Source organism: Mirounga angustirostris, unplaced genomic scaffold (assembly GCF_029215605.1).
Source record: "Mirounga angustirostris isolate CCGP_5_RB_7025 unplaced genomic scaffold, mMirAng1.0.hap1 SCAF_6, whole genome shotgun sequence".
NCBI classification, from domain to species: domain Eukaryota; kingdom Metazoa; phylum Chordata; class Mammalia; order Carnivora; family Phocidae; genus Mirounga; species Mirounga angustirostris.
In genome coordinates this window covers 148584673-148606838 of record NW_026991714.1, presented here as the reverse complement: position 1 = coordinate 148606838, position 22166 = coordinate 148584673, and the positions used below count along the sequence as shown (strand labels likewise).

Sequence of the window (22166 nt, the reverse complement as noted above, 5' to 3'; positions counted from 1 at the left end):
GAATAGATTGTTCATAGTAGGAATAGATCCCTGAAATGCAGAGTCCACCCACTTTGTGAAGGATGGTCAGGGGTGGAAGGAGGCCCACTCTGCCCCATGGAAGCTCTACTAAATCCAGTTGGGGCAGTGTCCCCTGTGTGATGTGGCATGTGGTACGTGGTGGGCCATGATCCCTCCAAGCACCCAGACAGACCAAATTCCCAGGAGGCCCACTGGGTCTGCCTCCCAAGCAGGTTCCTGGCTCTGGGCCCCTCCTATGGTTTCAGATGCCACCAGCAAGTTTTGGATCATCTTCTTTGGCCCTGTATCTCCCAGTGCCTTTCTCAGAGTTACACTGAGCCCATGCATGGGTCCCTTTTGCTCCAGCTCTGGGTTGCGGAAGCTCTGTCTACCCTACCCTATGGTTTCAAAGAGCCAGATCCTTAACCCAAAGTACCTGCTGGCTCCCTCCTGGCTCTAAACTTTCCTGCTTCCTCGTGAATTATCACCAGAGTCCACTCCAATATTTAGTTTTCCTCATCAAGTGTTTCTGCTATATGCGTGAGAATTTTTGAATATTGGACTCATTCAACAAGGGTCCAACTTGTAACAGTGACAGTATTGGGATCAAGAAGTGACAAATGATTTTAAAAATGACTATTCACATATTTACTAAACCATGAACTATTTTATCTCCCTTGATATAAAAAGTATAGAGGATTGGATTCCTAATAAGCTTTACCACCTCTCAGCCCCAAACGTGGGGCTATATACAAGAACAGCTAGATTTATTTATGAGAGCCAAAAATGCAGCTTTATTTCGAAGAGCCAAAAAATGGGAAATGACCCAAATTTCCATCAACAGGTAAAAGGATAAACAAACTTTGGTATATTTACACAATGGAATGCTATTCAGCAATAAGAGAGAATGAACTATTAATATATACAACATCATGGATGAATCTCAAGATAATTATGCCAAGTAAAAGAAGCCAGACCAAAAAAAAAAAGTCCATACTCTATGATTCCATTTATATGTAATTCTAGAAAATGCAAACTACAGTGACAAAAAGCAGATCTGTAGTTGCAAGGAAGGGGAGGCAAGGAGGAGTGGAATGGGAGGGAAGGGTGACGGTGGATATGTGTTCATTATCTTACTTATTGTGATGGTTTCATTGGTGTGGACACATGTCAAAATTTTCCACTCCATCCAGTTTCAGTATGTGCAATTAGCCATCTGTCCGTGGAACCTCAATAAAGCTGTTTTTAGAAAGAGAGAAAGGAAGAAAAGAGGGAGGGTCGGGGGCATGAGGCATCTGTTCTGACCTGCCCAAAAAGCAGGGGCACCATGTAGGAGGCGACCCTTCAGGCTCAGACCCCTCATCTCGGCTGGCTTCCAGAAGTCTACATCCTCCTTGCCAGGGGTTTCCTTGGTTCTCACTGAGCCTGGAGGGCATCACCCTCCGCCTCAGTTCACAACTCCTCCATCCTTTCCTTAAGATCTGGTCTGTGTCATCATACTCTTTGGCACTTGCCCAGGTGCCCTGTGCCTATTTGTTGATGAATTAAACCAGTTTTTAAAATTCCCATAGAAACCAATCCCGCTATTCCAGATTGGGTTGGAAGGGTGTTCCTGCTCCAGCTGTGAAGTTTAAACAAATAAGGATAGACTCCCCCTCGTGGAAATGCACGACGAGTCAGCACCACCCCCTTGAGGAGTGGTAGGACCCACGACACTGGTTTTTGCTCTGTCCCTGCAGGACAATACCAGGAGGTGGCCCCCGTGTCAGAACGTTGACATCAGTGGGCCCCTCCAAGCCCATGATGCCCCTGTGACTGGTTCACCTCAGCGAGTGCTCCCGCCCCTCCAGAAGGCTCCTCGCGCACCCCTCGTCCCCGCCAGACCCCTGCCGGCCAACCCTGCCCTCCGGCAGGCCCAGGTATGCCCTCCGCAGTTAATGTGATGGATGTCGTTCAAGTCCAGACCCTGCCACCTGCTGACGTCTAGTTGGTCCACTTGCCGCAGCCTCCGTACGATGCAGATAATTCAGCTCTTCAGGTGGTTAAGTGAGATAAGCCAAGTAAAGCATTAGTACAGTGCTCCATGTATAGTCACGATAGGTGTGTTTTATCGGGAATATTTTGCATTCGGAATAGCCAGGGCACCCGCCCAACTTACCACCTAATCCATGATACTCTTGAGAATGACAGGGGTATAGCCAGTAGTGAGGCCCAGACAATAAAAATGGTCACCTCAGGGGGCGCCTGGGTGGCTCAGTCGGTGAAGCGTCTGCCTTCGGCTCAGGTCCTGATCCCAGGGTCCTAGGATCGAGCCCCGCATCGGGCTCCCTGCTCAGCGGGGAGTCTGCTTCTCCCTCTCCCACACCCCCTGCTTGTGTGCTCTCTCTCTCTCTCTCTCAAATAAATAAAATCTTTAAAAACAAAAAAGGAAGGTCACCTCAGGAATATTAGTGGGCATACTTTCTTACCCTTTTTTCATTTTCAAAATTATTCACAAGAATTTTACCATCCATTGAGTCTCCATACCAGATGCGGCATAGTATTGGATCCTCAGTATCTATCCTCTATCTCATTTTTATGCTGTTCCAGAAGTTAACAGTTCCTATTTGTTAGACCATGAATAAGACATCATTTCACAATAAGAAACTTAAGGTGGGCAGGCAGTAAAAATAAGCACATGCAAAACACAGAGAAATAATCCCTGGTAATTTTTCACTGCTATCATGGTCACACTTCTAGCAATTTTTGTATTTAAGAATTGCATGTGTATTTTTAACATAATTTAGATTATTCTGTATGCACATTACTTTATATACTACTTTTTTGCCCTAAAATCATTCCTATTTACCACAGCACTAAAAACTCTTAAACATGTCACTTTAACAATAGCACTATATATCTATGTAGAATACATTTTTAAGCACTTGCCAATTAGTGGGCAAGTATGGACGTCTCTAATTTCTGCTATTATAAATAGCTCTGTTGTGAAGGTCTAGACAGATAAATTTTGGAACACTTTAATTATTCCCTTAGGAGATACTCCTAAAAGTGAAAGTATTCGGTTGAAAAGTGCTGTAACCCTTTTAAGCCTCTTAATATATAAATTAAATATTTTTTCAGGACTCCTATGTATATTTATGTTTCCACATTATTACAGAGCATCTGTCTCTTCATGACTTTGCTAGCTTTAAGTATTACCATTTCAAAGCTTTGCCAATTTGATATTTTAAAAAATCTCATTTTTTCTGTCTAGCAGTTCCATCACTTACTCAAAGGGGATGTTGATGTTTTCAACAATGAATGTGTCTCTTTTCAGTCCATCAGTTTTTCCTTCATGTATTTTGAAGCTCTGGTGTTTGTGGTACACAGAGTTGAGATTGTGTTTTCTTGGTGAATGGACCGTTTTATCATTATGTCCTAGCCCTCTTTAGTTCTGGTAATTCTCTTTGTTCTGAAGTATACTTTATCTCATACTCATATATCTACTTCAGTTTTCTTTTGATTCGTGTTTGTAAGGTGTGTCTTTTCCCACCTTTCTACTCTTACCTTACCTGTGTCGTCATATTGAAAATGAGTTTCTCGGAGACCACTTGTAGCTGGGTCATCCATTCTGCCAATCACTGTCTTTTAATAGGTGTGTTTAGATCATTTACTTTTAATGCAATTAAAATGGTGTGTTAGAATTTGTCTACCATTTTAATATTGTTTGTTCCCTCTGATTTTTGTTTATTGTGCTCCCCTTTCCTGAATTCCTATAGGTTAGTTGAACATTTTTTGGAATTCCCTGTTGATTAATCTATGGTGGTTTTGAGATACGTCTTTGTATAGTTTGCCATAGGGCAGGGTTTCTCAACCTCAGCATTGTCAGCATTTGGGGCTGGATAACGCCTTGTTATATGGGACTGTCCTGTGCATTGTAGAATGTTTAGCAGCATCTTGGTTTCTACCAACTAGATGGCAGTTGCACATGGAACCATGTCTCCGAGCATTGCCAGATGCCCCAGGTGGACAAAATCACGTGACTGAAAAACTCCTGCTCTAAAGATTACACCATATGCGCGTAATTTATTACAGTCTACTAGTATCAGTACGTTATCAATTCAAGTGGAATGTAAAAACATTACCACCTTTGAGATCTCTTTATTCTTCCCCCTTTATCACATAGATGTCTTAAGTGATACCTTTATGTGCATTGAGAACCACTTTAGATGCTATAATTTTGCTTTCAACCATGAAGCAAGACGTGTTCAAAATCAAGTCTTAAAACTTAAGAGTGGTCTGCTACATCTACTCACATATCCACCCTTTCTCATCTTCCATTCCTGATACTCTGAGTTTCTTTTTGTTATCATTTCCTTTCTGTCTGAGAAACATTAGCTATTTTGTTAAAGCAGGTCCACTGGTGACAAGTTCTTTTGGTTCTCCTTCATCCAAAGATGTCTATTTCACCTTTGTTCCTGAAGGATATTTTCCCTGGATATAGAATTCTGGGTTGACTGTTCTTTCAACATTTAAAAAATGTTGTTCCATTTCCTTCTGGCCTCTGTGGCGATGAGGAATCCACCAAAAAGTTCAGCCCACAGTCTCTGTTCCAGGGAAGAGATGTGGCCTGTTACTGTAAGCAGGATTGGGAAGCAGGGATCTGCCATCTCCAGGATGTGGTGACCAGTTGGGGATGGAGGGGATGGCTTTTTCTGGTACCCACCTGGAACTGGAGTAAGGTCAGGTATGGTCAAGATGTTTCTCCTTATTGAGGCACACTGTTCCCCATCTATTGGCTGCAGACGGAAGGCTTTCCTTGGGCCTCCTTTGGCTCTGGTGCCATTGGCATTTCCAGATTGAGAGCCTCTCCAGAGCACAGGCCAAGATATAAAAATGGCAGAAACAAAAATAAGAATTCACTATTGGAAAGCCTCTTGAGTTCTGAGGTCCACAGCCAGTCCATTTATTTTTCTCCAACTTTCAGAGTCTCTGTTGCTTCATGGATTTGCTCCAGACTTTTTTGTTGTAATTTGCATGAGGTATAGGTTGAAGAGTGCTTATTCCATCTTTTCCAGAGCTCATTTCTTTTTTTATTTCTCTGATTAATGGTACATTTGAACTGCTCTTTATATTATCTACTAACCAATGGTATAACATTAAATTGGCCATCAAAAACACAAAACAAAACAAAAAAAGCCTTGATTCGTCAATGATTTCTCTGCTGTAAAAACTCCCACCATGGCCAATTTCAGGCTATCAATGTAATGTCACTAAACAAGGAGTAGAGAATTGGCCGACATGAGCTAGTACCAGCCAGCTCCAGCATATAGCTGCTGTTAACTGTATTTGTTCTATGAATTGTTCCTACCTTTGGCCTACGTTTTTCTATTTGAGAGAGAGTTGTTCTTCCCAATTTGTAAGAGTTCATTTTCTTATTAAGAGCATTTACCCTTTTCCAGTAATTTATGTAAACATTTCCCTAATTTACCTTTTAATTTTATTTATGATATTTTGGGGTATAAAAGGAATTCCAGTTTTACATATTAAATTTATTCACCTTTTGTGTGAATTCTCCCATTTTCTTTGTGTTTGCAAAGTCCCCTTCCATTTCAATATCAGTCAAGATCTACCTCTAGTTTCTTCTGTTTATTTTACTGGCTGTTGAGAGTTCTTTTACAATTGTTTTTCTAACCTGTCTTGGATTTACAATGGGGGAAGGCAGTGGGCATGTCCTAAACTTATCTGGGTGATGGACTTACTCGAGAATCTGATGAAAGCTATGAACCTCAGAAAATGCACCAGTACTCAATACTTTGCATGCAAATTTCAGATATCCGCAGAGCCTGCCATCCTCTTCCCCGTGGATTCCCCCATGCTGGGGCTTCTGATGTCTCTCTTTAAGCAACTCGCCTATGCACCATGTCAAATTGGGACTGTCTTTAACAGACTATGGGATCTGAGGCAAAATATTTTCACTTGCTAGTATCTTTTTTTCCTGACAACAGCAAATGCCTACAGAAGTCATTCCTTCAAGATTTCCTTCAAAAACAGCCCCCAAAAAAGGCCTTCATTCTGTTTTATGAAACGAAGGAAATGTTACCCTTTAAACATTAGGAACTGAAAAATCCACATTTCTCACTCCAGGCTGGTGTCTGTCTGGAGCTTTTCCGAGACATATGATACAGATTAGGCTCGTGCTTTCTCTCCCATCGCACATAGAGGACTGAAATTAATTCCATGCAGGTATGGTGAATATGTGGAGGTGGCTCTTACTTGGCAGCATAGATTGAATCCACGGACATCATGCACTTTCGAGTCCCCATGCCCTGCCCCCCACAACCTGACAAGCACACAGCTACATGGCTAGCCGTGCTTCATTCGTCCAGGCTTACCATCCAAACCTTCCAGAAGGAAAACGTTATCGTAGACATGATACATACCTTACATCGAAAGGTTAAAAGTTAGTTCTTTATAGAAAACATTTGATCTTTCCATCAAATGTTCTATTTGATTTATACAAATCGAGGACGCTTGAATCCGGTCCCTCTCTTGTCCACAGATGTCCCCTTCCTGGGTGCCATTTCCTTCATGATGAAATGACCCTTGGAATGCAAGCTTCTCAACCTAACTCCTCAGCCTCGATCAAGGAAACAAACTTTCGTTTCCTTTTCATCCTGCCAACTACCTTAGAGGAAACTTAATGCAGTGTGTTCATCTGGCTGTTAGTTGACTCCTCCCAAGTTCCCCCAGAGCATGAGAGGCAGAAGGCAGGCTTAGGAACAGGATAGTGGAAGGAGGACGGGGGGTCACAGAGGCATGTGACCACCTACAATTGTGTGCTTGTGTCAACAGGGAGCATCACAGAATGCCACACTCTGTGTGGCATCGACTGTGTCTGAGGGAACACGCACTTGGGGGCGTGGGGGGCAAGGTTCAGACCAATCAGCAGATGTTTGCCTCTTTCAGGCCACTTTGGACACTTTGGAAGCACCAAGTGCCTCTTTCTGTGCGTCCTGCTGCCGGGTAGTTCATCTCAGGGTCTGGCAGGAAGTGAAGAGGAAAGAAAGGAAATCTGTGCATGGATCCCAGAAGGCTTTGAGAGCCCTTCTGGAGGTGGTTGTTCTTAAGATATTCTATGTTGTTTTTCTCTGACTGCAACAGTATTAAAAATCATTCAACTTTGTACCCACCCCCCCAAAAAGGGTCATTTCTACCATTATGGTCATTTTTTAAAAATAGAATAATGTGTACTAAGGGGAGAAGATGCAGCACCTAGCAAGTGCGGGTCTTGAGCAGAAGTCTGAAAGGATCTTCTTGGGAAGAAGCCACTTGAGGCAGTAGGCTCCAGCCTGACACCAGGGCCCAGGAGAGGAGGGATGGGTACCTGGCAATTGAAGAGCTACACAGAATCCAGCAAGAAGATCACTTTTTTTTTTTTTTTTTTTTGCTTTTTTAACGTTTATTTGGAAATGATTGTAGACTCACAAGAAGTTGTAAAAATAGTACATAGTTTCTTGAGCTCTCCAATGGTGACATAGTATGATCCCAAAACCAAGAAATTAACATTTGGCACACACTATTAACTAGACTACAGACCTTACTCAGTTTTACCTTTTTCTAAACTGCATTTGTGTGTGTGTGAGTGCGTGTGTGTGTGGTTTTTTTGCAGTTTTCCTCTGTGTACAGATTCACATAACACCATGTTCAGGACAGAGAACTGTTCCATCATCATCGATGAACTTTCTACCATCTCTCTATAATCTCACCCATCTTGAACTGATCCAAGAAGATCACTTTCTTGACCACAGACTTTGTTTGTGAAGTCAACTGACCTGACTTCCAGGAGGGAGGGAGGCCCTAGAAACACTGGGTGAGCTAGGGACCCCTGGAGGGGAAACATCTGTGTGCTGGTCCCCTATGACATGCTCAAACTTTCAGGGAAGCATGCAGACCATCACCACAGTGGCCTCGAGCCAGTCCCAGGTAGGCTGGAGAAGGAAAGAGAAGCTGATACCCAGGAAGAGGACAGCACCCTGCAGAGTCAGGTCTGAGATGCCAGGAGAGGATCCGAACCGTAGTCGGGAGGAGGAGTCCGGGGAAGGAGCCGGCAGCAGCCCAGTACGCAGACGCCACTCGGGGAAACTGATAAGAGTTTGGACACAGACAGAGCATCTTCCTGTCACATAAGAGAGGGCCTCAAGCCACTAAGCCTGAATTGAACAATGAGGTGTGACCCTGGAAGATATGAGGACCACTCATATTCTCAACTGCTAAACATCAGTGTGTATATTTTTGCGCCTAGAAGAGAAGAGGGCCAGATAGGGACAGACTCTTGGGATTTTTCATTAGATTGCTAGGACATATCCACCTGAATTCCTTTATGTAGTTTATTCTGATTAATTGGCTTAATGAATTCACTTAAAGTTTAAGTAAAAATGTGTTCAATGTCACATCTAAGAAATAGATAATTCTGCCCAAAAAGAAAAGAGATTTCTGCTCACAGAAAATTATGTCTAGAGAGGGCTGTGTTAAGTAGCAGCAGATTGAAATGCAATTTTCTGCTGTCAAACTGAAATGTGCCAGGATTCTAAAGGGAGCCTAAGAGGCACCTTCAATTCGTAGCCGGGCTATTCTTCTAGAGAGTGAAAACTTCATGCAAGTGTCACTCTCTTAGCATTTATCTGTATTTTATTTTGAGGTCTGCTCCATAAAATGCCATTTGAACGATACATGCTGATGTGTGGGCATATTTGGCTTAGAGCCGTCTTTGTTTATTTTTTTAAGCCCTTAGTTTCCTGGAAAATGCTAGGAAGTCTTTTCCTCCATGTACTCTTATCAGTGAATTATGATACTGAACTCACTGGCTGAGATTGTTTTTCCAGTCAGATTAGCTTTTTTAGGAAAGTAAGAACTAAAAAAAGGACAATTGGATCCACCTCTTAAGATTGATTTTTGCTGGGGCGCCTGGGTGGCTCAGTCGTTAAGCGTCTGCCTTCGGCTCAGGTCATGATCCCAGGGTCCTGGGATCGAGTCCCACATCGGGCTCCCTGCTCAGCGGGAAGCCTGCTTCTCCCTCTCCCACTCCCCCTGCTTGTGTTCCCTCTCTCGCTGTGTCTCTCTCTGTCAAATAAATAAATAAAATCTTTAAAAAAAAAAAAAAAAGATTGATTTTTGCTGAATCAAAGTCTTTTCCTAAAAGAGCTGGTAGGCCCATGAGAATATTTGCCAGCCCTATTTCTGCCACTGCTTGTCCGCGTGGCAGAAATGTCATCCAAAACGGCAATGACAGGATTCATTTCTAGTTTTATTCTTATAACCAAATAGTGTAGAAGTGTATTTCTGTGTGCATGTATGTGTCTGAATGTGTTATTTTACTCATTGTTCTGGTATAAGGAGCTTTCTATTTCTATTTTAAATTGCTGTAATATAGCAAACATTTATTGAACACCAATTACATGGCTGATATTCCTGAGTCAAGCATTTCTGACCATCTCCCGGAGCCTGGGAGCTGATGGTTCCCGCTTGGCCCCATTTTACAGAGGATGAAACAAGGCACAGTGAGGCCAAACAGCTTGTGTAGGAAGGCTCCCAGAGGTGGGAAAGCCACGTTTGCTGCCTGCAGCCTGCGACAGATGGGTGGCTAGAGAGGAGGGAGGCAGAGGCTGTTCGGGTTGAAGACGGTTATGGTTAGCATAGTTCAGACCACTGACCACCTCAGCCATGTTGAATTCATTTTTGCCCCCATTTTGCTACAGACCTACCAGGACCTTCTCGCATCCTGTAGAGGCTTCCATCTGTAACAAGAGAATCCTACATTTCTCTTTTCTTTTGCTTGCAACATGTGCAAGCCTGCTCCGGTTCTTCTTGTCCTAACTGATCTCTCCTGGAGCCAGGCCTTGCTCGGAACCAGAGTGGTCCTGGAGCTGCATTTTGAATATGAAGAAGGCTGCGTGCATTTTCTGCAGAGGTGGAGAGGTTTGGTTCCGTGTTTCTGACAGGACGTTTCTCCCCATCAACACCTTGTCTGTGTCTGTGGAACATACTACAAACCATGTTTTGTAAAACGAGACCAGCTCATCTTGTACAGTCTCTGCTGACAGAGAAGGTTCCAGAGCAGCCCAACTTTGCTTCAGTGGCCTGGGGAGGTGGGGGGGAGGAAGGTCTGTTTCAAGGAGCCCCAAAATCCCCTCCCTCCCCAGCCCCACAGAGGGGGTGCTGAACAATTCCACCCCCCCACCTCCCCGGCTGTGATTGGAAAACAATAGCTACTCATTCCCAAATGCTTTAGGATATAGATGTGAGCCAAACAAATTAATTTGGACTCGGAGGCTGAGCCCTGACTCTTCAAGTCCTCTTCAACAGAATGAACTCAGCACTCGAATGAATAAGGACTTGTACCCTTCTGGCCTGTGTGGGTGTCCGGTATTTAAACCAGCGCTCACAGGGCCTGGAAATCTGATGATTTAGGTCCTTTCTCATCAGAAATGCCAATGAGTAATGAGAAAAGGAAATCCATTTGTCAAGATGTTCTCCCAAGGAAGTGAGATGAAATACGACGAAACTGATCTTTCTAAAAGCCTTCATTATGGCAGGCAACCCAAAAGCTAATAGTTGAGCACAAGTGCTGGAAAATGTCCCCCACCTAACACCACCCGCCAGCCCCCCGCCCGTGCCTGCTCACTGCTTCCAAATTTTCTCCTTTTGCCCAGATGCTGTCCAAGACTGCCTCCTGTCTGACCTTTCCCGCAGTCCTCCCACGAGCCTCCACGCTCACCTGCTGCCTCGGCCCAGGGTTACCCTGATGCATGTTCTGCCCCATGTCCGGAGGCACAGACCAGGTCACGCATCTCCAGGCACACCCACGTCCAGTCGTACCTTGAACATAGATGTGAGGGGAATATGCTAAATGGATGTGAATTTTAAGTAGTAAAAAAGAAGCCTTGTCACAGTATCGATTATTCCCCTGGGGCCACCACGCTCCATGAGTCAGGAGTTCATAAAACTTTGAGTCCCTTCCTCCTGTAAATCTGAAATGTAGCTACCAAGGTCTTGGACTCCTGCTGACCTCTCCCTGCCACCTGCCCAGGACTTCCAGGAATCTTAACTGAAATTTCTTTGGTTTCTATATCCTATACCAGTTTTCACGTGACAAACCCGTGTGATGTCTCTAAAAACACTTATTACCTGTGGAAGCACCTGTATCTCTCTGGAGAGAAGTAACTACAGAGGGAAGCCATTCAAATGATGACAGTATTCTAAGGGGTGTTTGTTTTCCACTCGTTTAGAAAGTTACGAGAAGCACGTAAGCTGTACATGAAAAAATGGTACCTATTTTACCCTTTATGTTTTGTAATAGGTCATGTGTGCCCATAATTACACATTCCAACACAACAGACGGTTACTTAGAAAACAATTGGTCTCCCTCCCACCTCTGCCACCAGGCCTCTTTTGCCAGAAGCAAGCATGGTTCCTAGGCTTTTGTAAACTACAACTTGGAATACAGGCTAAAGCCTCATTTCCACTTTGTCTCTCTCTGGAGAGAGAGATTATCGAAAATTTGGAAATTTTTGAACATGCGAAATCGGAGAAAAGAGTACAATGAAACACCGTCTGCCCAACACCTGCCTTAAGCACCTGCCGGCTTGCTGGCAATCTTGTTTCCTCTTGGATTCTTGTTCGGAACTCAAATGCAGCCCACCCTGGAGTCTCTGGCACTCTGCTTATGCCCAGTCGGTGATACGGGGGGTCCACCTCGTTCTTTTGGCTACTTCGTGTTTCGTTGTGGAGCCATCCCATAAATTATTTAACCTGTCCCTTACTGAGGGCCATGGGGGTTGTTTCCAGTCATTTGCGGCATCAAACAGGTATGTCCTTGCCCGGGGACCTCGGGCCGTGCAGAGGATGTCTGTGGGGTAACGTCCCGGGACCACGGTGGCTGTCCAAAAGCTGATCTGATTAGGTGGAACAGCCTGGAAAGGAGTCCTGCTGACTTCTACTCCCCAACTCTCCCACCGACACGGTGTTCAGAGTTTGCTTGTCTTTGTTCATATGATAGGTAAAAAAAAAATAAATGGTATCTACATTTCTCTTCCCATAAATGATGCAGAACATCTTTTCAAAGGTTTAAGATCCGTTTGTGGGGTTTTTTTTTCCTTTTTCATAAACTGTCTTTTTGTCTCCTCTGCCATCTCATTGTCCTTTTAGAAAGGCCTGCCTGCACAAAGAATACAAAAGTTTTTGTCTCATTCTTTCATGATTTTTTTTACACTGAAATATTTGATCCATCTGCCATTGATGTTGGTGTATAAAATGAAGTAGGAATCCAACTCCCTTTTTCTAGAAGGCCACCTGAGTAATCCTCAACCCCGTTTCTTGAGTCTGTATGCTGGTTTGTCCCTTTCTGGCCTGTGTTTTTTTAGCGTTCTCTGGCTGCTCAGCAGCCCCAGCCCACCCACAGGAGCTGGCTGGGGGCCTTATATGTGATGCGGCCTCCTGGTCCCCGCCCTTCGGCCACAGAAGCGCTACCTTAGTCCCCCCAGCACATGCCAGACAGCGCACCTGCCTCACTGGGCTTCGTGGTCATTACATGAAAATATCTAATATCATTAGCCTGCTGTGTAATGAGTCTCTGCTAAGTGATAGCTATTCATTTTTCTAATGTATTCTTTTCTCCTTTATCATTTCACTTCATCCTTAGGTTTATTTCTCTAACTTCTTAGACCCTTACTTCATTTCTGTTCATACTTCACTATTTTATGCACACATTATCAAATAAGCACAGGAGTCTAGGAATTTCCCTCCAAACACTGCATTATCCATGCTCACTGGTTCTGATTTGTACTGTTCTCAATATTTATATTTTTAAAATCACCTACACTTCCCCTTGTGTTTTTTTTCTTTGGCCCAAAGGTTGAAATTATTTTCCTTTTTGTTGTCATGAGTTCTTAAGATGTTTAAAACACACAGGAGTGAAAATAATCTAGAACTCACCACATTTACACTACACTACACAGAAACAACCCATTGTTATCTCCATGTTCTTCTATGTGCCTATTTAAATCTCAGATACGTGACATGCACAGTTTCCTTTTGGGGAAAAAAAAAAAAAGGAAAAATAAAGCAGTCCAGACAAAGTCACTGTGACTACCTCAGATACAATCACTTTTAACGGTTGGTATTAATTTTTCTATAGAACCTTTCAATATCTTCACATAGATATATATCCGATGAGTATATAATATGCCGTGTTTTTCAATTTACATAAATGGTATCAAATTACAATTGGCTTCACACAGTTTGCACTTACATTCACCTGTGTTTTACTTTTTTTTTTTTTTATTAAAGGACAGCTGACACAGAATGCGACATTAGTCTCGGGTGCACAACCCAGGGCTCCGACCGCTCCGTACGTGAGGCTGGGCTCACAAGCGTCACTCCCAGCTGGTACCATACGCCGCCGTTACAAGAGCGTTGACTGTATTCTGTGTGCTGTGCCTTTCATCCCCGTGCTTTATTCACTCCATTACTGGAAGCCTGTACTCGCCACTCCTTCACCCCTTTTTGCCCATTCTCCTCCCTCTCCCCCCACTGGCAGCCACCAGTTTTGTTCTCTGTATTTATGGATTGGTTTCTGCTTTATTTGTTCATTTGTTTGGGGTTTTTTTATTACACATTTAGATTCCCCAGGTGAAATCGTAGGGTATTTGTCTTCTCTGTCTTATTTCACTTTGTAGAATACCCTCTAGGATCTCATTCTTTTTTATGGCTGACTAATATTCCATTGTACATCTGTACCGCACCTTCTTTATCCATCCATCGGTCGATGGACACTGGGCTGCTTCCATGTCTTGGCTACTGTAAATACTGCTGCAGTAAACATAGGGGTGCATAGATCTTTGCAAATTAGTGTTTTCATTTTCTTTGGGTAAATACCCAGTAGGAGAATTACTGAATCATATATCTATTTTAATGTTTCAAGGAACTTCCATACTGTTTTCCACAGTGACTGCACCAACTTACATTCTCACCAACAGTACATGAGGGTTCCTTTTTCTCCACATCCTCACCAACACTTGTTATTGCTTATCTTTCAGATACTAGCCATTCTGATGTGTGAGGTGGTATCTCATTGTGGTTTTGATTTGCATTTCCCTGATGATCAGTGATGTGGAGCATCTTTTCATGTGTCTGTTGGTCATCTATAGGTCTTCTTTGGAAAAATGTCTATTCAGGTCCTCTGCCCATGTTTTTTAAAAATATTTTATTTACTTATTTGACAGAGAGAGACACAGCGAGAGAGGGAACACAAGCAGGGGGAGTGGGAGAGGGAGAAGCAGGCTCCCCACAGAGCAGGGAGCCCAATGTGGGGCTCGATCCCAGGACCCTGGGACCATGACCTGAGCCAAAGGCAGACGCTGAATGACTGAGCCTCCCAGGTGCCCCACACTGCCCATGATTTAACTGGATTTTTTTTTTTTGTCTTGAGTTGTGCAAGTTCTTTATATATTTTGGATATTAGCTCCTCATTGGATCTGTCATTTGCAAATATCTTCTCCCATTCAGTAGGTTGCCTTTTTGTTTTGTTCATTCCTTTGCTGTACAAAGATTTTTCATCTGGGTGTAGTCCCAATAGTTGACTCTTGTTTCCCTTGCCTAAGAAGACATATCTAGAAAAATGTTGCTAAAGCCAATGTCAAAAAGATTACTGCCTATGGTCTCTTCTGGGAGTTTTATGATCTCAGGTCTCACATTTAGGTCTGTAATCTATTTTGAGTTTATTTTTGTGTGTAGTGTAAGAAAGTGGTCCAGTTTTCCCAGCACCATTTACTAAAGACACTTGTTTCCCCGTTGTATATTCTTGCCTCCTTTGTCATAGATTGACCAGATAAGCATGAGTTTATTTCTCAGCATTCTGTTCTGTTCTATTGTTCAGTGTGTCCGTTTTGCACCAGCACCATACTGTTTTGGTCATTATAGCTTGGTCGTATATTTTAAGATCTGGGCTTGTGATACCTCCAGCGTCGTTCTTCTTTCTGAAGGTTGCTTTGGCTAATGGGGCCTTCTGCGGTTCCATACAAATGTTACTATTATCTGTTTTAGTTTGTGAAAAGTGTTGTTGGTATTTTGCTAGGAATTGCATTGAATCTGTAGATTGCTTTGGGCATTAGGGACATTTTAATAATATTAATTCTTCCAATCCACGAACATGGAATATCTTTCCATTTGTTTGTGTCTTTTTCAATTTCTTTCATCAGTGTTTTATAGTTTTCAGAGTACAGGTCTTTCACCTCCTTGGTTAAGTGTATTCTTAGGTATTTTATTCTTTTTGGTGCAATTATGTTTTATTTACTTTTTCTTTCTAGAAATTTTCCTTATTATTCAAATATGCTGACCTGTCTTCTATTTCCTTAAACACAGAAAATGTGTTCAAGTAATTCCATAATCTGAAGTCTTTGGGTATTTACTCCTGAGGTTTCTTTCACAATTCCTTGCTTCTTTGTGTGCTTGGTAATTCTGTACTATGAGCTGCTCGTTTTTCTGGAAAATTATCTAGAAAACCATCTGGGAGTTCTCTAAGGTCTAGGATGAAGGTGTGACCCTCCAAAGAGGATATATTTTGTCTCTGCCTGGCGCCCGGAGGCAGTACTAGTTTGAGACTCCTCTAAATGGCTTGACTTTATTGAGCCACTGAGGTGATGTGATCTCAGCTTCAGGTCCTCAAGTGCAATTTGTGGTTAGAGGTTTATTTTCCTACATTGGTCTTCCTAACACCAAGGGAACTCTCCTTACAGTTTCCTAGTGCTTCTAGAACATTTTTACCTGAGGTATAGTTCTTTGTAGAGCCCGGCTTTATTGGGGAGAGGTTGGGAAGGGAAGGGGATAGTCTCCTATTAAACGTGGGCTGGTGCTGACCTTGGACTCCTATCTCCCTCACCATAAAAGGATATAAAAACCAAAACTTAGGTTTCCCGAATTTGCCAAATGGCTTCTCAGCTTCAGTGTACTACCCACCTCTGCAGGCTGCTTCTTGCAGTGAGATGTTGACCTGGTATATCTTGCCATCTTGCAGCTCTTTGTTGCTTTACACCTGGGCTTCCTCTGTCTGCCCTGGACAAATCAGAAGCTGTTTTTTCCTGCCCTTTTGAGTGATATGATTTGGTCTCCTTGCTGTCCAGTAACTTCAGTCGTTTGTGTCTTACTATTGAGGAGTCGAATTTATTTCTACCAGGGAAACGGTGCCCTTCTAATCCATAGATTTTGACCCTCTTTATTTCAGGGAAGTTTTTATAAAATAAATGTGGGTATTTCTTCTATCTTTACTCAGATCCCTTAAGTGACACCATGTTGTGTCACCTTTGCTGTGGTCTTTTACTGTGGAACTTGTCATCTCCCTCAGCTAGGACCCTCACAGCCCTGTGTTCGGTACTGTTTTCATCCTTGGTTTTCATGGTTTTATTTGAGTTTTGCTGCCTCTGTTTTTCATTTCTGCAGATAGACATTTTTGCAGGGTGGGTTCTTCGCTTGCCTTCCTTTTCCTAGGGTGTCCAACTCCTCCTTAAATGTGGACAGTTCTTCCTGGAAAACCAGTCACCAGACAGCTGGGGGAAGGGCCAGACCAGTGCTCAAGGCTCTGAGGGAAGAGGGGTCTGGCCTTCCCTGCTCCCAGCAAGGACTCTGTGGGCCCTGGCCCTGCTCCAGGCTGGCACGGGTGGCTGGGCCTGTCTACACTGCTGCTTGTTCAGCCCGGACATAGCATGGTATCTGCTTACTCCTCACACCTGTTTCAAGCAAGGGGGGCTGGATTTCCCCTCTCCACTGTCAGGCTGGCCATGGCAGGCATTCTCTCCCTTCTCATGACCTTTCTTCACCCTGGCCTGCTGGACACTTCGCCTCCTTTTTATATGTTTGTTTGGGGTTGTAAATTTTTCTCAAAGATAGAGTATTACTCCTTTATGTGCATTTTCTGTACTGTTTTCAGGTAGTCTCAGAAAGAAGGGTCAAGGTCATCTTACAGACAGGTGTTAGTGTGTTCTTTTAAGAGAGCTGATGTGTCGAGACCTCTGCTTTTCTGAAGCAACAATAAAAAGAAATTGCCGCATTTCCCTGAGAACTGGTTATCCTTGGAGTTCTCTTAAAGTGTATTCCTCACAGAGCCAGACAGAGGCTGAGTATGGATGGTGAGGCTGATGGCACCCCGGCCTTGCGTAGCCCGTCGGGGATACCCGAGGCGTTGCTGGCATTTTCCCGTGAAAACATCTGATCTTCCTGTGGAGAGGTCTCCGATAAGCAGGACGCATTTACTCTCGCTTACAGAGGTAAATAATGGTTGATGGTGGTGGTCAAGGCAGAGGACTCTATTTGGATTTAAAAATGTATTCTCAACCCTCTAAAAACTTTGAACTATGCAACTGCTGCTAAAACGTGAGCAGAACATGGACAAGTGAGACAGTTCTATGTAATGGTGGATCTCGATTTTCCTCCAATATCTGGAAGTTGAAAAGGGAGAGAAATGGGGGTTTGAATTCCTGATTTTAATCGGTCTACAGGAATATTTATTGAGTATGAACAATCTGGCCTGGAGTCCTTTCTCCACTCCATTCTGAGGACTCTTTGTGGCCAGGCTGGACTTTTCTTGGAAACCGAGGTTTACAAAGGCAGCATGAAAAGTGATGTCTGACAGGGTGTGTAGGACTCTTGCCCCTTCCTGCAAGGTCATGGCCTGTGCAGCTAGGGTTTCCTCCCACCTGTTTGTAGGCTTCCCATCGCCATGCCTGATATCTGAGAAGGGAGGATGCATCATCTTTCACTAACTTCACATTCGGGTCTGGCAGGAAGTAGACATGTCACCCTAGGCAGCATCTGCGAGTGTGACCGGTTTCACAGTGGATCGGTGCCTTGCGGATCCCAGGGTTTGATGTCAGAACTTTCGATCAGCATTTCCATGGTTTGGGCTTTGGTCACTATGGTGACCGTACAATTTATCCTTTAAACCGGGACATAGCTGAGAGAGTGGTGATTAATAATTAAACAGGGCCATAAACATAAATTGCAAATGTCCCAAACAAACTAGAATGAATGGCCAAGCTACCTATCTCCTGAGTTTCCGTGATAAATCCAAACATATTATGATACATTATAACACGGATCTCACTTTTTCTCCACTGCAATAAAAACCTGACATTATCTTTATTACCAAGACCAGATACTTATTCATTCTTAGCAGCAAAACTAGTATCATTTAGTAATGAATCATTTAAACCTCAAAGCCTTTCAGTTTTATAGGTGCACACATTCATTTTTACATCACACACTAATATCTTGCTCATAGTCTTCTGCCCTCTTCCAGGAAATGGAGCTTGATTTACTCCCATAGTTTATTACCCGAAGTTTGTTGGTAGGATTGCGGTACCTTTAGATGGTAAATTCGCTCCCCAATAGCTGTAGGATAGCTTACACATACTCATTGGACCCTGTGAGCCAGGACCTGCACAGAGAGCTTTCCAGATAATAGCTCTGTCCTCACATCAACCTCCTGAGGAAGGTCCTATTAGCACCCCCTCTACAACTTAGAGGCTAAGTAACCCTTGTGTTTGTGCAGAGCCTGGTTGAATATCCAAACAGCCCATCCTCAGGACACAGCCTCACAGGCACATTAGATGGTCTTTATGCCTACTTAAGGCATTTGCTCTGTGTTGTTTCCTTTAATAAGAACTGGTATAGAAATGTCTCTTTGAAGTCTGTCCCTTGGTCAGTGGCCCGTTGCTCCTTGTTTCAACTTGGCATATTTTCCATACAGCTGTGGTTTCCAGACTTGCTTCCTCTGCTTACAAAGATATGTTCAATGGTGATTATACACGTTTGCATTCTTTCAACTGAGCTCCATTTGCGGAGGAAATGTAATTTTAGTGGGGTAAGTACTGTGAGAAATTCAAGTCAAGTGTTTCAAAATCCTCTTGAGTGGTCTTGGAAGTATGGAATAGCGCGTCCTGTGCCAGAGAGGTAGAACATCTTCTTACTAGGACATCCTGTCTTCCTTGAGGTTTTGGCGCCATTTCCTACAGACCTGCCCTGCATTCGTGAGGGCTTCTAGGCTCCAAGGACCAGAGAAGGCAGTGTCTTGGCACCTGTGTTCACCGTGGGCCAAGAGGAGAACACGGTCAACACTTAACTGACTTCCCACCCCAGGTCCCACTCTGCACCCCCTCTTCTTAGGGTAGCTGGGGGAGGGGCCCCTGAAACAAGTGACTTGTGGTTTTACTGTTGTTTGTTGCTTTTTTTTTTTAAGATTTTATTTATTAGAGCACAAGCAGGGGGAGTAGCAGCTGAGCAGGGAGCCCGATGCGGGACTCGATCCCAGGACCCCGGGATCATGACCTGAGCCGAAGGCAAATGCTTAACCTACTGAGTCCCTCAGGCGCCCTCCTGTGCATCATTTTATGTAGTCTACGTAACAATGCTCTGAGATAGGCCCTTTTTCTCCTATTTTAAGGAGGGAGAAATTGAGGTTTAGGCCTATCAAGTGACCGGCACAGTCCCAAGGCATTGGTGTTTAGATAAAGCCCAGTGTAGAATCACTCCCAAGTTCATGCTCTGGTCCATGTGACCTTTCCATTAGCTTCCTTAGAGAGTTACACTTGTCCCTCAAAACACGTTCTTTGGTTTTCTTCCTGGTTGTCATTTTCTATGTGAGTTTGTGATTCTTTGAACTAAGTATTTTGGTAGAAGAATTTTGGTGCATTTCACTCAGCCATCTGGATCATCACTGGGTATACGGACACCACAGTGGTGGAGGAAAGATGATTACTTGTGTTGGCAAATTCATTCGCAGTTGAAGGAATTCTGTTACACAATTCTGGAAGATTCGGATTTTTACCAACCTCTCAATTTTAGGCCTTTACAAATCGAAAGGAAGCTTAAAGACACAGGGAAGCTTACATCCTCCAGGTGGCACTGGCCCAGAAATGCCAGTGTCCACTGTATCCCAAGACCTGTGACCAGTGTGCCATCTGGAGCCCCTCCTTTGAGTGTAACTATGTGAGCCTATTGAGACACCTGTTAAATGTTAGAGAAAATGTTGGCAAGAAGATTAACAAAGGTCAACCAGCTTGTATGGCGAGAGGATGCGTTCAGAAAGTTGTTTACTCCTACCACTTTGCAGGGGACTCTGGTGGCTCCTGAGGTCAGGTTCTGGTCACAGCTCACAGAGATGGGTGATCACACATAATCTTGTGGTTTGTTGCAGGGAACTCGTAAGCCAAGCCCTCCTCAGAAGCCTCTGCCTGCAGATCCTTTGAACAAGACCAGCCGGCTCGCCAGCGCCTCAGCCAGGACCCTGGGACAGCAGGAGGCTGAGCGGCTCCACCTGGTGCCCCTCAGGTCGGTGTAACAGCCCAGCCCATCGCTTTCTCCCCAGAACCGTGTGGGGCAGCCGCACCGACCTGTGCTTTCCCTGCCCTGTCAGGACGTGGGCCCAGTAGTCTAAGGCCAGGCTTCCTATACCCCAGTACCTGGGAACAGCATAAAGGAGTTGCCGAAGCAGACAGGAGCATTAGCAGGAGGCAGTCACAAGCCTATAATCCCTGGAATCACCCAGTGGCTCTTGGCAAGAGCCCCAGTGTCCCAAGAGAAACCAGGATCAAGTAGTCCTAGATCGTGTGTCTGGGAAACCAGTGACTCTTGAGATGGGCCAGCCCCATCCCCCAAAAAGATGAAGACGAACAGCTACAAAGTGCTGTGATCCTATGAAGACTGAACATACCTCCAAAACCATCGGAAACCTTCATAAACTCTGCCCCATCCCTGGGGTCCTGAGAAAGGAGGTGAGGTGTGTCGGGGGGAGTCACATATGAATGAGGGAGGTGAGGTGAGGAGTTAGTTCCTGAACACTTGGTACAATGGGGAGCTTCTCCATCCAACTAACAAAAGGAATCTCCTTTTTGAGACTGTTCCCCAGCCGTGGTCATCGCTTACCCTATCCCACAGGATGAGGAAGGGATGGCACGCCGGCTGTGGGCCAGGGCTGGTCCATGCTGGTTTTCGAGAGCCATTCAATTTCCAGGAATTTTGCAAGCTAGGTGTTAAACCGAGCCACTATTACATAAACGCCTACTGAGACAAGTTATGTGAAAAACATAAAAGCCTCAAAACCCCTTTTTTACCTTTTACCGTTACCTATGTTCTGGAGGTTACACACGGCTATTTCTGTATGGTGGAAATGCCATGGAAGGTGGCCGGCTCACACAGCCGGAGGATTTACACCCTGGAAACAGACAAAGGCTACAGGTTGGCCCCCCTCGCTCCCCACAATGGGTAGGTTACACCTGCAGCCAAAACACCCTTCTGACACGCATACCCCCTTGGCAGGAAGCTTGCTGTAGGAGCTCGAAAGAACCAAAGGTAGGCTGTTGGCCAGGCCCTGGGCTCAGTAATTCAGTGTCTCCAGCGGGGAAGAGACACATTCGTGATGTCATTACAGCTTTGGGGAAAAATGTTTGGCCTGTGAGAGAGCGAGCGGCCTCATAAATCCCAGAGATAACACGGGTCAAGGGGGCAGAACAGTGGTTTCATTCCCGACTGCATAAATACAGAAAGATTGCAGAGCATCCTAATTATTTCACTGTGGTTTGTATGCCGGTCTTAAAGTTACTTTTCTTGTTCAAAAGAAAAAGCACTGCTTTACATGGACACGAGGGGAAGGCACTCTTTTTAAATGCCATCAAGCTGTGGCCCGTCGTCCCCTCTGCCGGCCGCTGACTCCGGTGCGAGCTGGTGTTGGTCTTGCTCTCGAAGGAGAAGAATTCGTTTTTGAGGGATCCCACGTGCCCCGGCTCTGCTCCCCAGACGTGCCCGGGCTGATCCGGTTGCCGAAACGACACATCCCGTCAGTGTAGACGCACGCGGGATGGGGACCACTTAGGGCCCCACATGCCAAGTCGCGCGGGGGCTTTTCCCGTTGATGACAGCCCCACGGACACGTACAGCTACGATGCGTGTGCGGAGTTCAGTGAAACTCTTCACTAAACTGTGTCCCCTCTAGGTTTTGCTTTTTCTCACGTGGCTCCTAGAAAAGGTTCGATGACCTACGTGGCTCCCATCTTTTCTAGTGAGTGGGCACGGTTCTAGAGTCAGCTCGTGGAGAGGAGGTGGGGCTCTGGCGAGGGTTCCTCTCGTGGCCAGGGGCATAA

The 22166-nt window shown here is 44.5% G+C and overlaps 1 protein-coding gene across 7 annotated transcripts in view; it reads left to right on the top strand.

Annotated features, from left to right (window-relative positions):
* Positions 1-22166, top strand: part of ADAM12 (ADAM metallopeptidase domain 12) — a 347363-nt gene that overhangs the window by 320146 nt on the left and 5051 nt on the right. For 3 of the 7 annotated variants that reach the window (XM_064595439.1, XM_064595444.1, XM_064595443.1), the window contains 2 exons: positions 1740-1919; positions 7921-8832. In XM_064595439.1, the coding sequence (XP_064451509.1) occupies positions 1740-1919; positions 7921-8169 (429 nt within the window). In that variant the 3' untranslated portion in view covers positions 8170-8832. Of the gene's footprint in view, positions 1-1739; positions 1920-7920; positions 8835-17133; positions 18001-20224; positions 20359-22166 lie in introns of those variants that run through there. The other 4 variants (XM_064595438.1, XM_064595441.1, XM_064595440.1 and 1 more) reach the window with 4 other exon arrangements.